This window comes from Cheilinus undulatus, linkage group 24 (assembly GCF_018320785.1).
Source record: "Cheilinus undulatus linkage group 24, ASM1832078v1, whole genome shotgun sequence".
Taxonomy (NCBI): domain Eukaryota; kingdom Metazoa; phylum Chordata; class Actinopteri; order Labriformes; family Labridae; genus Cheilinus; species Cheilinus undulatus.
In genome coordinates this window covers 10,702,111-10,726,995 of record NC_054888.1, presented here as the reverse complement: position 1 = coordinate 10,726,995, position 24,885 = coordinate 10,702,111, and the positions used below count along the sequence as shown (strand labels likewise).

General features: G+C 38.8%; 2 protein-coding genes across 4 annotated transcripts in view; one reads left to right on the top strand and one right to left on the bottom strand.

Moving 5' to 3' along the window:
- The window catches only part of ical1 (islet cell autoantigen 1-like), a 30,381-nt gene extending 19,784 nt beyond the window's left edge, over nt 1-10,597 (top strand). For all 3 annotated transcript variants that reach the window (XM_041781733.1, XM_041781735.1, XM_041781732.1), the window contains one exon: nt 1,647-10,597. In XM_041781733.1, coding sequence (XP_041637667.1) covers nt 1,647-1,762 — 116 coding nt within the window. In that variant the 3' untranslated portion in view covers nt 1,763-10,597. The remainder of the gene's footprint in view (nt 1-1,646) is intronic.
- A 164-nt stretch (nt 10,598-10,761) lies between these two features.
- Nucleotides 10,762-17,131, bottom strand: LOC121505960 (protein FAM117B-like). The gene is made up of 8 exons (XM_041781407.1): nt 17,062-17,131; nt 16,562-16,755; nt 15,785-15,868; nt 15,589-15,699; nt 14,983-15,126; nt 12,337-12,544; nt 12,117-12,237; nt 10,762-11,891 (listed from the first exon to the last, which is right to left on the bottom strand). The coding sequence occupies exons 1-8, from the start codon at nt 17,129-17,131 to the stop codon at nt 11,666-11,668; spliced, it is 1,158 nt and encodes a 385-aa protein (XP_041637341.1). The 3' UTR covers nt 10,762-11,665.
- Between the last annotated feature and the right edge of the window lie 7,754 nt (nt 17,132-24,885).

Here is a 24,885-nt window from a genome sequence, read left to right as displayed (position 1 = left end):
GACTCAGAAACAGGGTCAAGAGTGGGGGAGAGACATGCAGTAAAGGACCTCAGGCCGGGTTTGTACATGGGAAGCACCTTTAACCACTAGGCCACCTGCTCCCCACGCTGGGATCAAAGTTGTCCTCTAGATGCTGTCATTGTGTTTTTTCTTCTCTGTCCCAGTTTACAGCTATGTCTCTTAAGAGTCCAGAAGTTAATAATATGAATATTCTGGGCAAAAATCACAAGTTATTTTTCAGTCCTAGTTAAAAGTGTAAATAGAACTGAAATCTGAAACTGAAGTTCTTATGCAAGCAATCGACTCCATCTGGCATGTTTTTTTTGTCCACACAATAACCTACATTCAACTTAAATTTCTTTTACATTTCTGTCTTTTTAACCTAAAAAAATTAAGCTTTTTCCTCTTTAATTTAATACTTCATAAACTTAAAAATTCTGAATTTGTTTTTGTAAATTAAAAACTTAATCATCTCAGAATTTTTTTTTTAAGGCTTTCAAAATTAATCGCGATTAATTACCATCCACAATTACCTCAGTGGACGCGTCAAATCATTTGAATCTTTTGTTATCAAACATTTATCTTGTCGCAGTTAACATATTTTCTTTTTAGTCCATAACAAGTTCCTTTTCCGTGGTAAAGTTTATGTTAGAATTAAGGCTGTCAAGATTCATCAAGTTAATCACGATTAACCAAAATTAGTGTTCTGATTTTCTTAATTGCGATTAATCAAGTGCTTTATTTTCCCTTTCAATACTCTATGGACAAGGCATGTAAGCTTCTCCCTGCAATCACAGTGATGTAAAAAAAAAACACAATTGCACCTTAATGCCTCATTTTACTTAAGAGACTCAGACAGCTCAGTGGGTGAGTCAAAGTTATCTAAACCTTTTTTAATGTTCTCTTTTTGATTTTTCAATCAATATCAAGTTTCTTTTTCTGTAGGTAAGTTCATGTTAAAATTTTTGATCTTCTGATAAAAGTAGGCCTGTATCTAAACAGGTGGTAAATTACCCCTAGTTTAAGACAGTAGAAAAATCTAAAATGACACATAAACAGTTTATAATGCACAATAGTGGAATTTTAAAATATGTTTAAAAAAAGGTGCTCTTAATTGCAATTAACTACAGAAATTCAAAGAAATATCGTGATTAAAAATGTTAATCTTTTGACAGCCCCAGGTAAAATCTTAACTACAGAAATTCGGAGATATATCCTGATTCAAATGTCAATCATTTGACAGCCCTAGTTAACATCTTAGCTACAGAAATTCTGAGATTACTCGTGATTAAAAATGTTTATCATTTGACAGCCTTAGTTAAAATGTTCAGTCAACCTATCAAAGCAGGTTACCCTTGGTTTAAGACAATAGGAAAATCCAAAATATCATGCAATTAACCACGATGTAGTACAGATACTCCGAGATGAATCGCAATTACAAAAATGTTGATTTTTTGGCAGCCATATTTTTTAATTTCTAAAACAATGAACAGATCTCCCATTACTTTTTTTTCCCCAAAATGGTTGATTTGTTCTGTTATGAGAAAGAATCCTAAAATGTCCTTTATATCTACCAGAAGCAGGATAGACTACGCATTCCCATAAATCCGAACATTTTTTCCTAATGGTTTCTTTGTGTGTGTCAGCTGCTCCAGCCGGATCAAAAGACATGTCGGCCTGGTTCAACCTGTTTGCAGACCTGGACCCTCTCTCCAACCCTGATGCCATTGGACGCTCTGCTGACGAGCTGCTCAATGCTTAAAGCTCTCTGTGTGGGTGCGTGTTTGTGAGCGTGCAGCGCTGTGTGAGTTCCCTCTTAGACTCCGGATGTCACAAAGTTCTCATGTCAACGACCAAGTAACAAAACACACCTTAACGGTTAAATAAATACAGTTTTCTCCAGCATCTGCTAGCAGGAGAGACGTGTGTACACATCCACACTAATATTTGTCCAACACTGTCAGATTATTATTTCACACTGGACTGTTAACACTACACATGAAACCATATATGCACTCAGCAGACCTTGTGTGGTTTGTGTTACTGTTTATATTCTCTCATGTGCAGGGAACATTTTGATTACTGGCTTATTTTAGATGGTGGTGTGTGTTTTTTTTCATGTTAGCATTGTGTGGGCGTGTGCCAGTTTGCCGTGTATGCACAAAAAAGGGACCCAGGATGTAAGAAAAATAAATCTATCTAGTGCTTTATGATGTTCAAACACGGAGGCACATGATTGTCACGTATGGATGAAGATTACATACTGAACACTACATATGTGTGAGGTAAGAGGAGCCCGTCACTGGGCCTGTATTTGCACTCAGCAGCAGAAGAAGATGAAGAGACATCATGAGGCTGTATCACAAAGCAAGTCAAGTGTTATACTGCTAATGCTGGATTTAAATGACAAACAGGGGACACTGCTTTCTTGCTACTTCTTCCTGTTATGCTTCAATTGAATAGAAGAGGGACAAAGAAATGTAAACAAACATATTTGATAGCCTAAAAGCTAATGTTAGACAACAGCTAACATTAGCTAGAGCTAGCTAGCTAGCTGGCTAGCTAAAGTTGTTTGATAGAGTTGTATGATGTGGTAAATAAATCATTTTTAAATATAAACCCTTATCTTTTTTGTTTAAATTATGGAATTTTAAAATACACTCAACTTACCCTAAAACTGTAAGTTAACAATTAGCTAGTTGCTTATGCTAGCTACTTCAAGCCTGCTTCAAATATGTAAGCAGGCTTGAAGTAAAAAAAAATTCCACCCTGTCTTGCACACATCAGGAAATAAAAGCAAACTCAACCTTTCCTTACATTAATGTTAGCTAGAAAGTATATAAATGCTAACATTGCCCATTGACATGGAAGGTAATAGGCAACATGCTTTCAAATATGGTGTTTTACATTCAAATATGCTAACAGGCTAGTATTGATTTCTTCTTCTCACACACTTAAGTGTAAATCGTAAAAATACAACAAAAACTAAACTGTTGCTGACACAGATGTTAGCAAGAGAGTCCAAATGCTAATGCTAACTGTTAAATGCAAGTTTGTAGATGTTCAGTTGTGGTAATTTATGTTAATATCTGCTAACGGGCATGCTGCTATAATTTTTTTTTACCCTATCTTGAACACCTCAATGTAAATCATGAAATTCAAGCAAACTTAACCTTTCAAAACATGAAAGATGGATAAAAGAATGTAAATGCTAACATTGGCTGTTTAAATGGAAGCTAATAAACTTTAAGTTATGTTGTTTTATGAGCAAATTTGCCTACAAGCCTGTGTTATTATAATCTCTTGAATACCTTGGTCACCTAAATGCAAATTATGGAATAAAACAAACATATAAATGATAGCTACAAAGTAGGCAAATGCTAATGTTAGCTAATGAAATTGCAGCTAATGGGATATCAAGCTTGTAGTGATATTTCTTTATACCTAATTTTTGGGCAGTTAAATGTAGTTAATGGCATTAAAACATACTCTTTTCTTATATACATGTTAGCTAGAGAGTAGATGAAGACTAATATTAGCTGTTGGGAATTTGCAGCTAACTGGCTTTTAAATATAGTCTTGTATTCAAATATGCTATCAAGCTTGTAGTTTTTTACTTCTTGGACACTTAAATTTAAACAAAGGAACTGCAACGAATTTAACCTTTCCTAACATAAATGTTAGCTAGAAAGTATGTAAACGCTAACATTGGCCATTGAAATGTAAGCTAATTGTCTACTGGCTTGTTATGAATTCAAATATTCTGACAGACTAGTATTGATATTTTTTTACATACTTCAATGTTAAATCAGAACAAACTTCAACCATTTGTAGCACAAACGTTAGCTAGAGAGTATGTAAATGCTAATGTTAGCTGTTGAAATGGAAGCTAATTGGCGTTTTATGTTAAAAATGCTAACTGGCTTGTAGTGTTATTTTTTTTACACCCAGTCTCGGACACTTGGATGTAAATAAAGGAGTTCAAAACAGCACCTTTCCTTACATAAGTGTTTGCTAAAAAGTAGATAAATGCTAGTTTAAGCTATTGAGTAAATACAGCTAACAGGCTTTCAAATATGCTAACATTTATGCTAAAAGGCTTGCACCATGCCAATTGAGTTAATTAATCTGCCATTAGTGATATGATGTGACTTGATAAATGTTAGTAAAAGCATTTAAAATGTAACTAAAAATCCTGACTAAGCTTTGTTTCTGCTGCAGTAAGAGCTTTATAAGCACCAAATGTCATTTTGGATTATCTGTGCAAAGATTTAAATGCCAGCTGTATTTAAAAAAGGCTAATTATTCCTGCATAATCCCCTACTACAGCTTCATGTTTTTAGTCATGGGATTTAACAGCATATAAAGCACTACAACTTATTTCTTGATGCTGTTTAGGCTTGCTTTGTGATACAGACTCTGAATCTTGAATGTGACGCTCTTATATAGTCACTGGATGGAGATTACTTGATTTCTTTTGGGGGTTAAATCTAAAGGCAACTGTGAGTGTCATATTATTGACTTGTTAAATAACAGGCACACTGGAAACCCACAATGTCCAAACGCCTCCTTCTTTATATCATACTTTTCTTTCTGAATGTGTAAAAAAATCGAATGAATCATCATTCCTGTGTGTCATTCCAGTTTCACAAAAGTCCAATGCCAAGGAAAATAGGTGAAGGATGGACTTTCAAAGGAAGTTTAAATATAGGACGGATTATATTACTGTACTACTGCTTCTGCTTATGTTTGTGCAGCACACTGAAAAGTAACACTGTAAAGGAACACTAAAATATCTATTTTTGCCTCTGTGTGTTGTGTATTTAGAGAATTCCCAGATGGATTTTGGAACTATATTATTGTTATACGGGGAAAGAATCAACACTGGAGAACTGTTACCATGTCGGGGAATGGATTTTATTCCTACTGATATTTCAAAAGGGAAATAAACAAGGACTGATGCTTTTGAATGCTAAGTTTGAGTGTAAGGATGTGTAGTGAAGAGATTTCTGAATGTGAAATGTTAAGATGTGAATATGACTCCCATGTGCACTAACTGAAACCAAATCACTGGATATGACTAGGGATGTAATGACTCCTCGTGGTACAATCACAAATAAACACACATAAAGGACCATTTCAATTAATTTGGCATAATTGTCTTTTAAGCAGCAGAGGGCACTGTCTGCCTCTGGTTTCTCTTGTATCATGAGTTTGGTGAATCGCCACATCCCTAGCTATAACCTTTGTGTGCCTGTGAAAATTAATGGAGCTAAGGTAATCACAGTGCATCATGGGATTTTTTTCTTTTCTGTCCAAAACGGCAAACTACTGTTACCACTTAATAATATAATCATTATGAAAATATGTGGTTTTTGGACACAGCCTAAAAACTTGTGAAAATCTTAGGTAACACTTTATTTTAGTTTACCTAGTAATTTTATAGTAATAAGCACTAATTATCTAGGGATTTCACAAGAATATGGTGGTAATTACCTAGTAGTAATTTTACCAATTACTAACTCATAAATATAGCATGTAAAGAAAGTATGTACCTAGTAATAATGTATTGATTATCAAGTAATTTCTTGCAATATTGTGGCAATTTCTGGGAATTGTGTGGTATTTTACTCTATCCACAACCTGGACCCTGGCTCTAACCATAACCCTAACCCTTAAGAGTACTTGAAAGTTATTCATGAAAGACTTACTTTAATTTAGGGGCCAAAATAAAGAAACAACCTGGGAATTATTAAGCAACGTATATAGAAAATTATCTTATTTCTTATAAATTACTAGTAAAATACCACCTAATTATGAGAGAATTGCCACATAATTACAAGGGTATAGGTTAAGGTTAGGGTTACAGTTAAATAACACCTTATTACATGAAAACTGCCACAATATTACCAATATTATTGAAAGTTAGGGTTAGATTAGAACCACCACCTAATTATTAGAGAACTGCTACAATGTTATCAGGGTTTGGGTAAAATACCAACTTATTACTTAAAAATTATCACAATATTACCAGGGTTAGGGTTAGATCAAAATACCTCCTAATTACTAGAGAATTACAACAATATTATGAGAGTTACGGTAAAATACCACCTCAGTACTCAAGAATTGCCACAATATTATGAACGTTTGGGTTAGGTTAAAATACCAACTAATTACTAGAGAACTGCGCCAATATTACGAGGGTTACGGTAAAATAAACACCATATTACTTGAGAATTGATACAGGATTATCAGGGTTCTGGAAAAATACCAACTAATTACTTAAAAATTGCCACAGTATTATGAGGTTTATGGTAAAATACCATCTTATTACTTTAGAGTTGCCCCAATATTACGAGGGCTACGGTAAAATACCACCTTATTATTTGAGAATTGCCCCAATATTATGAGGGTTACGGTAAAATATCACCTTATTACTTGAGAATTGCCCCAATATCATGAGGGTTACGGTAAAATACCACCTTACTATTTGAGAATTGCCCCAATATTATGAGGGTTACGGTAAAATACCACCGTATTATTTGAGAATTGCCCCAATATTATGAGGGTTTCGGTAAAATACCACCTTATTACTTAATAACTGCCCCAATATCACGAGGGTTACGGTAAAATACCACCTTATTATTTGAGAATTGCCCCAACATCATGAGGGTTACGGTAAAATACCATCTTGTTACTTGAGAATTGCCACAGTATTATCAGGGCTTGGGTAAAATAATAACTACTTAGTAAAAACATTGCCACAATATTATGAGGGTTACGGTAAAATACTGGCTAATTACTGGAGAACTGCTACAATTTTACATTTAATTACCTGATAATTAATACACTATTACTTGATAAATACTTGTTAAAATGCCACCTTATTACTGGTAATTACCACCTTATCGTTGAGAAATTACTAGATAAATACACTTTAACCTATAACATTTCTAGGTAGTTAAGGCCCTCTAAAATAAAGTGCTACCAACTCTTCTTATACATGTTGCACATATCTCGGCTTTTAGTGGGTTAAAAACCCAAAATACACATGTATGGTTTCTTTTTCTTGTTTTTTAATGTGACATTAGGACTTTTATTGTGAAAGCAGAAACTACTGGCCTAAGAGCAGTAATGTTTGTATTACACTCTTTATTTACACACTTTAAAAGAAGAATGTATCATTAATCAGTCACAAACGCTTGATTTAATTCAACTATGCCTTTTTATTTCACTTGAGGGGTATAACAGATGAAAAGTCGGCAGTTCTGTTTCCAATAAACTGGACAAGCAAACAAACAGTTGTGTTGTTTTGTTTTGAGCCTCATTCCAAAATGCTAAAATCATCCATTTGGAGGAAAAAAAACTCAGTATCTGAAACAAATCTGTATGAATCTACTCTTTAGTTGTAAACAGACGTCTAAAAACGACAAAGAACATGTCGCTCTCTGTGTGTGATTGTTTTTCAGCAAGTGGAACAGAACTTTTTGTCTTTAGAAGCATGCCAAATCAGGTCTCTGGATAAATGACATCCACTCTTCTCTCTACTTCTACTCTGCTACAGGTTCACATCGGTCACATGTCTTCGTGTGAGGAGGCTACATAGATAGCAGCTGTTGGTTTGCTCTCTTTAAAGTAGACTTGTTAGTGTGCGCTGAGGAGTTAGTATATCTTTTCTCTTTACTACAACCTGAGATGGACGATGTAATCTATTCTGGATTAAAACTCTCTGCAGACCCAATAACACTCCTGATAAATAAATACATTATTATTCACAAGAATGAGACATGTAGTAATTCACAGTACTCAGCGGAGAGAAAGCAGGAGGAGGAGGAAATAGGGGCTATATGGTACAATTGTTAACTCATTCAGATACATATCTTTGTCAGCCGATAATACAAACACAGTGTGCCTCTATATTTACACATCCAGTACATTCCTATCCCACCGTAGCAGGCACAGTCAAGTAGTAGTGACATATACAGGAGGACGGGCCGAGGCATGGAGAGGAAGGTGACCAATACACTGCACTCTGCTCTATTTCTATGCCTTCATTTACGTAGGACAGTGGATTTAGCTGAGAGAGTAGGGAATGACACTCAAGAAAGGAGCTATTTTTTTGGATTTTAATCCAATTTCTACAAAGACGAGAATTGTCAAAATATTTAAGGCAGTGATTCTCTTTATTTCATGTTGATTTTGAGGTCCTATATTCAAAAGACACCTTTCCGAGGCTGTAGTTTCTGATTCTGACAGCCAAAAGAAGCTGAAGTCATGCCAGATTGCCAAACTGTAAATATACACGATAGCACCCTCTGCTGTTTAAAAAGGGGCATTGCAATATATATTTTTTGTCAGGTTGATTTGAATCGTCCATGATTGTTTCAACTTTTTACATATTCCCTGTCAATTAACAGCACTTTTTATGATAGTTTTCGACAAGAAAAAGCATTTAAATTTTGTTCAATTTTTTTTTAGCTGAAAGCCATACTTCAAGAGCTAAAAAGGTGAAGCAAATAAGTCAGCTTATAAGTAAAGGAGCTTAAGCGAGCTTAAGCTGCAAAGATAGCAATATTTCACTTTGGATAAACTTTTAATGATACTTCAAATTTAGCTTACAACTGGGATTTTCCATTAAAAACACACCTTAACCTCCTACCAGGATATTACATTTTGGTTTTCCTACAACACAGTAATTATTCCTGCCGGTAGAATTTATGAGATAATTCTCGTGAATGCCCACTAATGTTAAAGTCATTAGCGTGCAATGTTGCGAGAATTTAAAGTACACTTGTCAGGAATTTTCTTGGATATAACTACATTTAGGAGAATTTCAGTTGGAGATTTGTGGGATATTGCTTTAAATTGTGTTTTTATTTATTTTCATTTTTTTGTATTTTCATGTGAAATTAAGGATAATTTTTTGGATGTTTTCGTGAATTTCTTTTGGAAATTTTTATAAATTTAGGGAATCTTTTTTCATAATTTGTTTAAAATGTTGGTAGAATTTGCTAAGAAATTCTCAGGATTTTTTTATGAATATTTCAGAATTATAATTGTTTATTTTGGAGCTTTCAGGGGAAGGTTGGGGGGAAATTTACTTTGATTTTTTTTTTCATATTTGCATAGGAAACTTGTGTGGAAATTTTTAGGCATTTTCATATAAATTTGGGACTTATTTTTGAAATTTTTTGGAGAATTTTCTTTGAAAATCTTATGAAATCTTTTACTATAATTTGGAGGGATTTGATTGGGAATAGGGGCAGGGCGTCCTATGAAATTTTCAGGAATTTTCTTGGATATGATTGTATATTTTTTAGGGTTTCAGGGGGAGACTTGGAGGAGATTTACTCTGTTTTTTTATATTTTGTATTTTCATGGGTAATTCTGGAAATTTGTTTGGATGTTTTGGGGAGTTTGGAAATTTTCTGGCATTTTCATGTAAATTTGGATTATTCTTTTTGTAATTTCTTTGAAATGTTGGGAGAATTTGTAACGAAATTCTAAGGATTTTTTGGGAGATTTTCAGGGGAAGTGGGAGGGGTTGCTTTGAATTTTTTGGTATTTTCATAGGAAATTTGGGTAATCTTATTGTATTTTTGGGCGAACTTTCTCTGAAATTCTTGTGACTTTTGGTTTGGTTTTGGGGAATTTCATTGGGAATGGGGGCAGGGGTGTCCTTTGACATTTTCATGGAATTTGTTTGGATTTTGAGGAGTGATAACAAATTCCCCCTAAAATTTGCTGGAAAATGTTCAAATTTACAGACAGTTTGGGGACGTCCTTATGGGAATGTTTAAGTTTCACTGAAACCTTTTGGGAATATTTTAAGAAATTCGGGGGCACTTACTATGGTAGACATTTTACAAATATGTTGAAGAATTTTCACAGAAATTCTTATGCAATTTCTTTGAAATTTTAGGGAATTTTGTGTGGAATTTTGAAAGGAAAAATTTTCCAAAATTCAAAGACAAAAATTCAACAGAATTCGAACAAATGCTCAGGTCTTGGGAGGTTAAAGGCAGCAGGATGAACCCAGAAAAGTTAGCTTATAAGCAATGAAGCTAAGAGACACTAAAATTCTCTGAAGGGGCTGCGAAGTTGGCGATATTTCTTGGCGAAACTTAAAATTCATTTAAAGCTACTGTGAGTACTTTATGGTTATGTTGATTTTGGTGCCCCCTGTGGGCAAAAGTGGAAAAATATATCTCTTTGCTTACCTTTTCCAAACATGTTCTGCCCAAAGAAGGTAATTTTTTGTTGTAAATGTCAAAAATGCAATCTAAAATAAATCTTTGTAATGGAAAGACTGCTAATTACCTTGTTTGACACTTAGCCCACAGCGAGACTGGCAGTCATATCGATCAACTTTCTAAAAGTCAATCTTTTCACTATCATCATTATTATTTGCTTTAATAGCTAAGACACATTAGTTTTCATTTCAGTCTGTTTCATAACCAGAAAAAACACCACACAGGAGCTTTAAATCCAAACAAATGGAGAGAAATGATGTGATTTTGAACCAAAATTTAGAGCCTAAGATGCTTTTCTTTGCATTTAAAAGAGTAGGCAGATTGGATTTAATTGTAGACCTGGATCTACCCTTCTGCAGTATTTGGTCTGACCCGACCTCTCCATGCTCGAGGCCCTAAGCCAGCGAGAGCCTATTATGTGAGGACAAGGCCTCTCTGGACACATTTTACAACAACACTGAGCAAGACGGAAGGAAATGAGCAGTACGGTGACAGTGAGGGGAAAAAAAGGAGATAAAGAGGTGGAAAAAAGGAGGAACAGAAGGTAAGGGTGGCTGTGATGGAAGTGGTGTAAAAAGGGAGCTATTAAAAAAAGGCTGGCGCTTGGGAAGGAGGGGCAAGCAGACACAGGTTGAACACGCTGCACACATCTTAGCCCTGGCCTGTGTTTCCCGTAGATAAACACTGACGGGCAGGGGGTCAGCTCACTGCTACTATTTGGTGTGAAAGGCATCATTTTGTACCAAATTAGAGAAATTTTACAAACAGATGTCTGGTCCTCCTGCCTTTCTGTGTCTATCTACAGCCACTGTAGTGCAGAGATCATGTGTAGAGAAACAAACATGATGTCTGCACTACGCTGGTTTAGCGAAACTGAGCGGTCTAAAGTATCAGGCACATTTTTTAACTCCTCCTTGTCACGACCGTTCAAGTTTTGCTACGATAAATCTGGCAGCACCAATATTAGCCTCTGTGGTCGAACTCTTGGTCGCCAAAGAAAAACCAGCGGCCTTTTTTTTCCGAAAGGAAGGCATATTTTATATCAAGAGAAATAACTACAGATAGAAAAAGAGATATGTCCGTGGAAAGGCGCCATGGTATATAATACGATGAAATCAAAGAGTCTGTCTTTTTTCACCCTTTTCCTCCCAAAAACAGGAACATAACCAGCACTAAAGGTAGAAGAAAGCGATGAAATGTTAGCTGCAAACACCCGCAGGAGCGAGGCGCCGCAGGACTCTCACGTTGTAGTCGTCTGAGGAGGAGAGGCAGTGGGAAGCGCTTTTTCAACGAGAGAAAGGACATCAGAGAGAGCTTAGCTGGCATGCTGAAGGCATTTGTTTTGGAGCAGAAGGGTTGATTCCAGTGTTTTCGGATCCTGTGGTGGGGGACGGGAAGGGGGGGGGGGGTCTTCAGAAGCTCTCGGGCTCCTCCAGGAGGCAGGGCTGGGTGGAGAGAGGCACCAGGGATGGGGACAGGCTTCGGAGGCCCACCCCGGGGCGGAAGTTGAGGTCCGGGGCGGGGAGTAAGGGCTTGAGGATGCTGACGAGGCAGAAGGCAGAGCCGCTGTTGGGGATGAAGTTGACCTTGTTGCGGTCGGGGCAAAGGAAGGGGGGGATCTCCTGCAGAGGTTTGGGCCTGGGAAATACCAACAAGGAAACAGACTTAGCAACTATAGCAAATAAAACCACGCAGTTAGCAGCCAAAGCGTTAAGTTTCTCACAGTAGATGGTGGAGACCAAAAATGGAGCAAAAAGTGAAACAAAATTGCAGATTTAACCACCTTTAAAAGAGTGTTTCTGCTGCTTAAATCTATTCAGAATTTTTAAAAAAGAAAGTAGTCTCTTAGACTTTTATGCTCACATGCACTCCTCGAACACTTTGACCCTCTCACAGCCCTCTGGAGGTTCCCTCTTGAACATGTAGCTGTTGTTGGGTCTGGGAGAAGCGGCATATTTGGGCAGCGGGGAGCAGGGGCCCAGCTCTGAGGACAGAGGGGAGACATGAAGCCAACAATACATCCGGCTCTTTAATGTGTAATATTCATGTGTTACAAGACTTCTGGCGTGTGTTTGCTGGCCACCTTTGTCCTCGTAGGGGCTGCCTCCTCCCATGTCGTTGAGGACAGTGAGGTAGGAGGGCGAGATGGAGTCGGGGCGGCTGCTGCAGTTGCTGTGGTTACCGCTCAGGCCGCCCCCGGAGGGAGTCTGCGTGTCGATGCTGCGGGTGCTGCTGCTGCGCTGCGGGGGGACGGGTGGGGGCGCGCGGTGCCCATCTGGGACATCCTGTGGCTGTCGGACAAACACAAACGAGGTCACGATAACAACACTGAGGAGGGGGCTTAAATCACCCGCTGAAAAAAACTTGACCTCTAATCACTTTAGGGAAGACAAACACTGACATACAGCTGAGATGAGAGGGAAGTTCCACGTTAGTGTACCTTTAAAGTGGTATGTGGAGCTTTAAAATTACATAATTCATCTGGATCTTTGTTCTATATTTGATGAACTAAACTGAACAATCTTGTCAACCAGCTGTTGGACATGCAAGGGAAGCAGAGTTGTGCTTAACCAGCTGGTTAAGCAAAAAGCCTTTGATTTTGATGTTCACCCCAATTTAAAGGGACCTTTTATCAAGAGGATCTGGCTGCAGACCTTGATGGTGGGGTGTTTTGGGCTCATCTGTTGCAGACCTCAACTGTGGGGCGGAAAGTGACAGACATTACCAATACAAAACCGGAATGACGTACTGAATGATGTGTATTTTTTGCTCTCTGTCAGAGGTTACAGTAAGAGAAATTTTTTCACAACAGCAGAATTTTATGGATAAAAATTTTGGGGATAAAATTACATTTATCATACCACAGACTGAGGAAAACCCAAATAGGGTTAGGGTTAGGCACTCAAACCCTAAAGGTTGGGGTAAGAAGGAGGGAGATAAAGTAAAAAAACACACAAAAACTAAGGAAACCTCAAAGATGGTTAGGGTTAGGCATTTAAATCCTGAATTAGGGTTAGGATAAGGAGGGGATAAAATTACATTTATCATACCACAGACTGAGGAAAACCCAAATAGGGTTAGGGTTAGGCACTCAAACCCTAAAGGCTGGGGTAAGAAGGAGGGAGATAAAGTAAAAAAACACACAAAAACTAAGGAAACCTCAAAGATGGTTAGGGTTAGTCATTTAAATCCTGAATTAGGGTTAGGATAAGGAGGGGATAAAATTAAATTTATCATACCACAGACTGAGGAAAACTCAAATAGGGTTAGGGTTAGGCACTCAAACCCTAAAGGTTGGGGTAAGAAGGAGGGAGATAAAGTAAAAAAACACACAAAAACTAAGGAAACCTCAAAGATGGTTAGGGTTACGCATTTAAATCCTGAATTAGGGTTAGGATAAGGAGGGGATAAAATAAAAATAAAAACTTCAAAAATGAAGGAAACCCAAGGGGGGTTAGGGTTAGGCATTCAAACCCTAAAGGTTAGGGTTAGAGTAAGAAGAAGGGGGATAGGATAAAAAAACACACCAAAAGCTAAGGAAACCCCAAAGACAGTTAGGGTTAGACATTCAAATCCTGAATAAGATTGAGAGTAAGAAAGAGGGGGATAAAAACACCAAAAACTAAGGAAAAACCTTAGAGGGTTAGGGCTAGGCACTGAACCCTCAAGGTTACGGTTTGGGCAAGGGGGATGAAATTAAAACTAAAACAACATAAACTAAGGAGAAACCCAACAAGGGTTAGTACTTTACTTCCCGCCCCATGGTTGGGGTTGCCCCATTTCAGAGGTCTGCAACAGCTGAGCCCAAAACGCCCCACCAATAGATGTCTGCATGCACATACCCCTCCCTTTTTCAAGCAGCTTTTCCTGCTTTTTATCCCCTGAATGAGGTTCCTTTTCCAAGTCATGGAGCTAAAACGAGATGTTTTCCTAAACATCTGTATATACAGTAAGTTGTGAGATGTCATTTTTAAAGAACAAAGGCTGAAACTGCCATACCCAATGAGAACAAGTGGCATGGAAGGCTTTAAACTTAAATGTTCCATGTCTATATATTTAAAAAGGGAAAGAGAAAATTCTAAGCTTGAGTACGGCATTGCATCACTTTAAAAAAAGTAAGTCAAACAACGGTGGGAAAAAGTGATAAGAATGAGTGATATGGGAATATTTCTCTTGGTAAAATCAGGGTTTTTTTCTTCAGTCGCTAAGGAGAAATTCAAACAAAGTGGTGCCAATAGGCTTTTCCTGCTACTTTAATGATATTTCTTAAAGTAAAGGAGCCTAAGTGCGAAATAAATCCCACTAATAAGAGTCGAGCGCTGCCATAAATGAGATCAGCTGATCTCACACAAGCCCTCGTGGGATGACGGCCAGCTGATTTGCTCTAATGATGCTATTGGCTAATCGCGCTCAGCTTGCCTTATTTAAACTGCTCTGCCTGGCTACACTCTACTACCCTCCTCCACCCCAGCTCCTCCTTCATTCTGCTTCTGACTTAATCAATGTAATTCTGTTGTCTTTTGCTGCTTCTCTCCCTGCCTCAGGCTTTCCTTGTCGGCATAGGAGGAGCAGGAACGTGTGCTGTGCCTGCTTGATGCTTTTCATGTAGGCTTGTGGAAGGGCAGGGGGATCCAGAAGAGCCAAAGCCGGAATATAAGTAACAGCAATAAGTGCAAATTATTAACTGCTAAAAGAGAAATATTAACCCTACCCTGCTCCCATAACTTACAACAATGATCTCTTCCTTCTCAGGAGTGTCCTGGATGGTGATACGTTCAATCTCCTGGTTCAAACCCTCGACGCTGTTTCGGAAACGAGGGGCGGATGACTTGGCGATAGGGATGGGTATCAGGATGGTCTTGGGCATAGGTGACTGTAAATAAAGCAAAAACCAGCAGAGTTAGGGTCTACATTCATGTCTCTTTGGACTATTTAAGTGTGCTCCTGCTGTCTGGTGTCTCTTTGTATCAACGCTCCAGCTTGTCAGAGGTTTTCTGAGCCGCTCTCTCTCTTTCTTTTTGTCTCATGAGGAGGCCCAGAAAGCAGGACAGCTGCACTCCAGCAGAATCCACAGGGAGCGCAACAGAAACATGACAGGAGCGGGCACTAGGACAAGGCTGTCTGCGAGAGGAACCTAATTTAACTGGCTTTACAGAGACACCAGAGGCTATTAGAAACCCCACGTTACGTTTCAAATTAACAGGAGACGCACAAGCCAAACAGGGACAGGAGGAAAAGTGGGACGTCCTGAAAACTCCCCGGATCAAGAGCCAATCTCATTTCTCTCCGATATGGAGCCACCTGCTCCTTTGAGCGCAGTTTCCCTGCTGCTCACCTGCGACTGGATGATGGTGTGGCTGCCATTGAAGGGGGACTTGCGGTCTTTATCCCTCCGATGGCGGCTGCTGCGTTTGCTGCGCTGAAGCTGCTGACGCAATTTGGCAATCTGGGAAGGATTTAATACATACATATGTTTAAAAAGAGAAGGAGAGAAAAGATCTTATTTATGACACATAAGACGGATTTCTGACCTCCTTGAGCTGGTCGGTGCTCCCACAGGAGGCCGAGCGTTTGTGAGAGCCCCTCCTCCTCTCATCTGCCCAGGCCCTGGGGGTCTGTAACACATAAACACACATTAGTGGGAAGGTCAGATAAAATAAGCAACCAAAAACCTGTGAACAAAGGAGTATTTTTGATTTTTTTTTCTCTCCAAGCTTCTAAACTTGCTCCTTTTCAGATCTGGAGATTTTTTTAAAATGACATCAATTCACCTCAAGGGCTAAAAGGCAGAAAAATCCTTATTTTCAGAAGCTAAAATTGCAGTTATTGCAAAACTGGCACTATTTATCACAAACAAGCACTCAAAACAGCATCAGTGTGCACTTCAATCACCTATGAGCCACCTCAGAGCATTGTCAGCGATGTATTTTCAGAGAAATGTTGACTTTAAAGGAACAAAATCATCAGAAATGCCACCTGTCTGATATTTCTGTTTCCTTGACTGAGCTGCTTTCAAAAAATTTTTTACCATGTGACCTCTGTTCTTCAAAGTCAGTCTGAGAGTGAGAGTTCGAGGCAACACAACGCCATGATGCAACCGTCTGCAATCTCTTTGCATTGGTTGCCTGCATTGTAAACACATAAATCTAGCATGCACTGTGTACTGAGGCAGGAGCAGCAGCAGAAATGTTAGCAGGCTAACACACTAAGCTAAGATGAAATGAGTATTGTTGTTTTCTCATCCCGCCAAAAAATATTTTCATCATAAATGTCTGGGTTAACTCAACCCTCTTCCTGTCAGCACTCACCTGCGTGGCTTTGTCCCTCATGTAGGGAACGTGTTGGTGCTGGCTGTCGTCCTGAGGCCAGGGACCTGTCAGGTGAGAGCCAGCGAGCGCGCCCTGTGAGGGCCACAGCTGGACGCGATGGCGAGAGACGGCGAGGAGAATGAGGAGCCCGGGCGCTTGAAGGGAGAGGACGCGGGGAGCGCGGAGGAGAACCACTCAGAGACGCGTGAGGTTAAGGCCACTGATGCAGTCTGAGGAGGAGACGGAGATGTAAACAAATTATTTGTCAACACATGGTAAACACATCAACAAATCAGCAGACACAGCTGGCTGAGAGGATAAGCTCGTAGCCGGCTCGTTCTGTCTGTCTAGGTTTGTGTACTCCCCGGATTGATGTTAATCCGTCCCGTGCTGGGAGGAGCGGATATGCCCCCCCTCTAAGTCTCCCACAGCCCTCATGGTTAATGGCATTAAAACAGCTTAAATACAGTAAGGAGGGGGCACAGAGGGCAGGTGCTCACTTCTGCCCGACTGACCCTGATTCAGAGCTGTGCAAGCATGCATTGCATGGGTGCAGACACCCACTGACATCTATGGGCCTTTATCCTGCTGCAGAAAACTGTGGTTTCTGTTACAAATTACAAGTTTAATGGAAAAGCATTCAAATTAATCAGACAACCACTACAGAGATTAAATGCCTTACTTTTTTAACTCAAAATCGGGCTTCTACATTCTTTTAAAAGTAACTTTCTTAAATAAATGTGATGGTAATTACTGTAGTTGGGGTTATAACATGCAATCAAAATGACCATTTCAATGTAAGAGACTTTGATTAAACATTAAATAATTCTTGTGGGTTTACAGGCCACTAAAATGGCCAATATTCAAAAACTGATGCACAGAAATACCCTAAATATTATACTAATATTACATTTAAATACCCATTCTAATTATGATAATGCAGCTTTTTCAATAACGCTTATTATCACTTGTGATTGGACAAACGTTCTGTCCATCATAATCATCACGGGCCAATCAGAGCGACAAAACATGTGGCGTAGTGACACGCCTGTGCAGCTCTATTGTCTTGTACTTTTTTTTTTCTTTCTGTATTGATAATGCCTTACTGTATATTTTGCTATGGATTTTTTAATTGTGTAATAGCTCTCCGTGTGCTTTTTTTGTTATTTGTGAATGTTCGACATATATTGTAAAAATAAAGCATTCAATTAAAAAAAAAACACACAGGTAAGGTAAAAGCGCTACTATGGCTTAGGAACTGTGGCTTAAACGCTAGCTAGCACAGCTTGTTGGCAGAAGAGCCAAAACGTCTTCTCTGCAAGGAGATGCTTCCAGTGTGGCTCTTCTCTCTTGTTTGAATAAAGAAATGTGGTCATGCTCTCATTAAACTGCCACTAGACCAATGCTACATCCAAGCTCCATCAGCTTTAATTGTATACAAACCCCCACCCTACACCCCTGCCCCACGTGAGTCTGGCAAACTCATGCCGAAGCAGGTCGGTAGAAGGGCGGAAACATATTCTCCACCATGAAAAGCTCGCAATTGCATTTCTTGCTCTTAACATGTTCTAATCGCGATTAAAAAATGCAGCAGTGCTCCCCTAAGCTAGCCGAGAGTAACACAGAAGTTGCTCTCGGCTCAGAGAGTGAGAGGGACCTGGATGCAGCCGAGGACCTCAACCCCAAACCGCCATATCTCATCGTCTAATACTGGAGGTCACTTGAACTAAATGTCTTCATTTTTTTCTTCATGCATCACAGCAATATTGATATAGGCAATTCTGCCACATAAGGAAATACAAGTTTTCAGACTAAGAAGCACAGTGCTTACATTATAATAATGGTAATATAACAGACTGTGTTTAGATTCATCATCATTTAACTCCTATGTTAATAATAGTTCTAAAACACGAATTTAATGAACTTTATTTGGGTTAAGCATTACGAATTAAGCCAGACTTCATCTAAAGTTTACCGTACAAGCTCATAAAAACTACAGTGCTCAGGAGCTGCTCTCATTATCATTTTTACTCTGCAGGAGGCTGTTGTTCTCTCTGTGATAAGGTTAATAGTATATAAAGAGAACACCATGTCCTATAAATAGTTATGTAAATGTTCACCCTTGTCTGTCGATGATTCTTTAAAGCAGCCGCTCACAGATGAGTGGAAAATAAATCATAAGAAAAAATTGCTTCTATCTAAAATAAGAGCCACCATGTCTTCAGTTTGTGCAGCATACTCATCGAATAGCAATCTGCATGCCGACTTGTATCTCTCTGTGACTTAAAAAGACACCTGCAGCAGCCTTTCAGTGCTGTCAGCATGGAGACCGACACGCTTTCACTAATCTATGGTGTCGAACTCAGTGACAGAGGCCACTGGCTGCAAGATTTTTAATAGATTAAATAAACTCCCTCATAGTCCATGTGTGCAAAATGGAAAAGGTCTATGCATCTGTCTGTGTGCGTGTCCTGAAACACAGGTTCACCCTCATTATTCCAGTCTGTAAAAATGACGGACAGCCTTTAAAGAAATCTATATGGAGAATATTCAGTTATATATATTTACCGAAACTGTATTATATATACAATTATTTTATTTTAAATCATGGATGGAGTACATGTTTTTATTTAGCTGAGAAAATACAAGAAAGTGGATTCGGCTTTCATGTTTCACTATCAGTTAATATGGATCATTTATTATCCCCTTAAAGCCTGTTGTGGCGTATTTGATACATACCTTTATTATACCTTTATCTAATCAATATTATCATGAATGACTAAAAAACACGTCTGAATACAATCTAATAAATTATAAAAATGCCCTAAAGTAGATTATCAGTTATCAAAAACACCTAAAGTATTAAATGATATACAAAAAAATATAAAGGTTAAATTTTATGGAAATTTTGATTTTTTTGGATTTTAGTAGAAAGTGAAATAAACATTTCATTTCCAAAAAATTAGAATTTTCTGGCTATAATTTGTGTTTTCAGGCTTTAAGGGGTTATAAATGACTAATTAAAATCCATGTAACTCTGCTGTTTGAGCTTTTTTTTCCAAAAACTTGCACAGTCCTTGTCTACTGTATTGAATGACGTAGCAACTTGCCTCTGGCAACATGGCGGCGACGTCGACGTCTGGCCAGCCAGCCAATCTCCCGTCACATATTATGTCTGTGCTCAGTGATACTTGAATTTGTATCATAAATCAATGCATTAAAATTAATGTTATGTAACTGTGTGCTTTTTTAGTCTGAAAACTCACATGTTTTCCGTCTATTTGCATTTCCTTATTTGACGGACTTGCCTATATCAATATGGCGGCAACACGGAGGAAACAACGAAGTAGATGTTAAGTTCAAGTGACCTCCGGTATTAGACGATGAGATATGGCAGTGATTTTTCTGACTTCCGGTATGGGGTTGAGGTCCTCGGCTGCATCCAGGTACTCTTGCAGAGAGTACAACTAAAGCCCGCCCCATTCTCCTCAAATGATGCTGATTGGTCCGAACAGTTCTGGTTCGCCACAAACGTTGCAGATTGGAGCTTTGCCTGATGGCAGACAGGGAGTCTAGCCAATCATCGGCTTTGCAAGGTAAAAAATGATTAGCAAGAGTGTGGTAAAAGAATTTTAAGCAACATAAACAGTAAGGACTTTCAAGACATGTATAGATAATGTTAAAAAAAAAGTACTGTTTGGCATCATTTTGCATATTTAAATGAAAACATGGGTAGATTTTTGCTTTTTTTCTGTGCAGGGTGAGCAAAAGAGTTGCCGCCATCTGCAAAAATATGTCTTTGTTTCTAGATTACCGCTCTAAAATGATGCAAAAAGAACGATATTATGATTCTTATGTGGTATAAGTGCATGAGAACAATAGAATCCACCTTGCAGGCTAAAAAACACGCTGATATTTCACCGTGGATACACACCACATTGTGCTCATGCAGTGTGTATCCATACACATGAAGTGATTGGCAGTGCAGGTCCTGGAGCTAAATTTGGCAGGAGCCTTGACCAGCGCACACTGCTGTTGCTAGGGAACGGCGCCGGCTGATCTCCACACAGCCGCGCCTGTGTGTCAGTGTGTATGAGTAAACAGGGGTTCAGGCATCAGCAGTCTAGTAGCAAAAACGCTCAGCCCGTCTTTATTTTGACTGCTGCTTTTCCTGTCTCAGTCTGTGCACACAAACCAGCGCCCACGACGGTGAACTACAGCAGCAGTAACACTGATCGTAGTAGCAGGAGTACTAGAGTAGTAGCCCAGCATGATGTCATAGTATAATACAATTCACAATAACGAGTCTGACGCTATTTCTGTAGTGCTGCTTGTTGACATCTTGGGGTTGAAAGGGTGTTATTTTGAGCTTTTAAAAGGATCTACTATTTGATGGGGCTTAAACTGGGATGAATCAATAACAAAGGCACAAATTTATTGATTTGGCTCGGGCAAAAGTGGGGCACACAGCATGCAAAGAGACCAATAAACACTGGATTTGGATTCTGTATTTTTCCCTGGCATAAAGAGTATAATAAACAGTCATAAAAGCAGCTTCCAAAGCCTTTAGAAACCTTGTTTGTCCAATCAGGTGTAGAAAACCCAAAGAAAGCACATCTACTATGAAATAAGTCAATATTTATCATTGCTGCCAGACAGAAATTGCAAATGTCCTCATTTTAGTAGTCAAGATTGGTGGGTTTCCTGCCTGAAAATTCACCTTAGATGTCTATCATAATACTTGACCTCTTATTTTGTCTTGAAAATGTCCATTTCTCTATTCAACTTTGTATATTTCCTGCCTAAACTGCTATATTAGTGTGTTTTTTTGCCCTATGGCAAAAATCCACCATACTAGAACACCTTAAAACCACCTTAAATAAAAGTGTATTGTTATTTTACACTTGTTTGTAGCATATAGAGTATAATAATGACTGAATATTTGCCTTTAAATACATTCTCTGTCCAATCAACAGCACAAAACCTAAAGAAAGCACATCTACTATTAAATTATTCAACATATATCACTGTGAAAGGACTGAAATAGCAAAATATTCACATTTTAGAAGTCATATTGGCAGGTTTGTCATCAAAATTCCATTTAAACTACCTTATATGTTAATCTTAGTGCTTGATTTCTTATTTTTATGTTTTAAAATGGCCAATGCCTTTGTATATTTTGCCTTAACAGTTATATTTTGAGTACTATAATGAAAATCCATCACTCTAGATTGTGTTAAAGCCACTTAAAATCACAATATGTACATTTAGATTGAATATGTTTGAGCTTTTTATAGAAAAAAACAACTGGCATAATTGAGATAATACATAAAAATATATTTTATATGTGTCAAATGTCTTAAATGCATTAAATCTAATAGATATCAATCAATGTTTATGGGGAAAAATCCGTCAGTGCCTGTTAGATTATGCTGCTGTTGCTTTTATAGCACAATGCAGGTCAATTGTGTTTACTATAAGGAGAGCATGCACCCCCTCCCCGCGCATGTATATCATCACATTCAAGACATAATCAGACATTAAATAGATCTAGATCAGTTTACGGTTGCTAGAGTAACATCAGTCATGTTCATTGCATTGAGGTAAAATGGATGTGTGCGGATGTGGAGTGAAAAACACGCTCACCTGCAGAAATGGGATCTAGGTGCGCTGCATGCAAAGGGGCACCCCAGCCCCTGTTGATATTTGCCGCTGCTGGAGGATGCTAAACCGGCGGTAGAAACACGTAAGGCAGGCTACAATTCAGGAAAGCCCTCTGATATTAAAGTAGCATACATTGAAGAGCTAAATAAACGTCTTTGAGAGTGCAGCTGAGATACAGAAGGTGTCAAAATGGGCGTTGCTGTATTCGCACCCTGCCTCCTCGTCGTCGTGGATGGATGTTTTTCTCTCCCGGCTGATGCGGCACGAAGGTTGAAGCAGCTACCGAAACGCTTTCTGGTCGGGGAAAAATGAGTATAAAAAGAGGAAAATGCGTCGTGCACCTGGTTTGGATTGAAAGGTGTCGGAAAACGACGGAAATAAATAACAAAAGGGACAGAAAATACAGAAGGGATAGAAAGAAGAAGGCGGTGATGCTGGGTTAGCCTTGGTTGACACGACGGGAGAAGGACCAGTGTGAAGCTGGAAGGGTTGTACGTTCGAACTTCCGGCTGTGTCCTTCAAAATAAAATGCATACTCCGCGCTGGCTTATGCACCAAGGCTATTTATACGGTTTTATGTAATCCTGTGGCCTCCTGCCCTGAAATCATTCATACTTATGGGGCTTGGCACTCTTAATGTACAACATGTACAAAAAATAGGAACTACTACAGCACAAAAAAATAAAAATAAATCTCAAGAGAGTTTGTACTGCATAATCAAATCTCATCATCAGTCTTAAAGAGAGTTTTTGTGCAAAAACTAGCTGTACCAACTACTCATTCCTACTATTTTCCATTTAAGTTTAATATCATTCATGTGTTTTATCAGATCACTGTGCAATATTTTTAGCACATGACAATGTTTATGGTCAACAATGTTAGGACTTTATTCAACATGCAACTCAAAACCGCTGTAAAAATCGTCTTTTTCTGCTAACGTGACACTGCTTTTTTAATATCTTGCCCTCGTTAATGTGAGATTCCTTATCAACATTTGTTTATTTCACATAGATCACGTAAATTGACCCTTTGGTCGAACCGTAATGCGTATATATTCTTTTATTTTGAAAGCGAATCAGTCATTTCCGGCTGCTCTCTTCCTTCCTCTCGTCGACTTGACGCAGCCAGAGCAGAGCTGTGACGTAGCGTACCATCGCTGCGCTGCTCGTGCTGATGCTGCAGTTGCTAGGGCGCGTGGAGCAGACGGCGGAGAGGAGAAGTGAGGTAAACAACTGGAGGGAAGGAAATGTCTCCCTCTTGTGTCGAATTCAGCAACTTGATAGACTCCCACAAGAACCAATAAGTGTTAGGGACCCGCCAAAAATACTCATCTGCCTGTTTTTGACATTTTTAATCATTCAACAGTTGAGAAGAGGACGTGTCGCGTCGTGTGGCCTGACGTGTATCGCAAGCCAAATGTGCCAAAATCCGCAAAACTCCGCCGTTCTTGGCGAAAAGCCTGGGAAGACGCCATTCTTGCGTGCAAAATGCCATTTTTTCCACCGTTTTGCAGCTTTTTCGTGAGGATATTTTCCTGCTTTGCTTAGCCAGTAAATTTAAAGTTTCAATCAAGAGTAAACCACACCAAATCAAGGCACCCATGTGATGGTTTTATTAAATATACTGTGCAATATATTTTAAATGTTTGTTCATTTTGGTATAAATACAATAGTTGGCTACAAACACCAACATTATGTCAAATACCAACACTGGCATACTGCTGTCTATGAGGGTTTGTAGTGTTATGGTTTCAGAGGAACCCTCATGGCAATATTTTCCATTGACGGTTGCAGATTTGAGATCTGGCTTGGCTAGTGTTGATGTTGCAAGGCTGTGCTACAGGATGCTTATTTTAAAATTATCCACCTGAATAGATACTCTGTCCAAATTTCTTTTTATTATTATTATAATATACCTGTATATTTAAGTAAGTAGATCTGATACTCACCTAAACGCTTCTCGTATGGATTCTTTTTAGCTCTATTCGCATGCGATTAATAATACATGAAGACCTCTGATAGTCTGTGAATTACCCCCTGATGTCAGTGTTTGATGTAGTACATTCGCACAAGAAAGGGAAGTCTGTGTGTCATAAGTGTCCGAACTTTGTTGGCAATCTCCTACACAGCGTCTGTTATTTTTTCCGATCAGATAAAGGAACGGAAAAAGCCATACAGAGCCGGAAAAAGCCATACAGAGCATAAAAAACAAATAATTACAATGTCAAATCACAGAGATGGTGATTCGCCCTTGAATTTTCATTCTAAAATTACAGACATTGATTCGCACAAGACTAAACACACAGATGTCTAGTGTTTATTACAAGAGATCCGTAGGTAATACTAATCCTGTGCGAATAGGGCTTTATGTATTTAAATGGTGTCATTTAGATTCAGAGTCCAAAAAGGTACGGGATCCCAGATAACATCATGAGATAGTCAAATCGAGTTTGGACTTGTGCCATGACTGGACCCTCCGAAGTATATTCGACATCAGACATTGAAATGCTCTCTGTCCAGCCCACCAACAATCCCAGTTCCTCCATCCCAGGTACACCAGCAGCAGCGGTTCAAGCACTGGCCACAAAGATGTCCTGCATGGCAGTTGACTGTCTGCCTCAATATCTGGAGTGGGCTCATGTGTCTGTCCTTTGTCTATGA

Excerpts from the sequence above, each read along its gene's own strand:
- LOC121505960 (XM_041781407.1), bottom strand. The coding sequence starts at position 17,131 with ATGTCAGTGGGTGTCTGCACCCATGCAATGCATGCTTGCACAGCTCTG. Across the intron at positions 15,869-16,561 it reads TGAGGGACAAAGCCACGCAG|ACCCCCAGGGCCTGGGCAGA; the intron begins GTGAGTGCTGAC and ends TATGTGTTACAG. Across the intron at positions 15,127-15,588 it reads ACACCATCATCCAGTCGCAG|TCACCTATGCCCAAGACCAT; the intron begins GTGAGCAGCAGG and ends CTTTATTTACAG.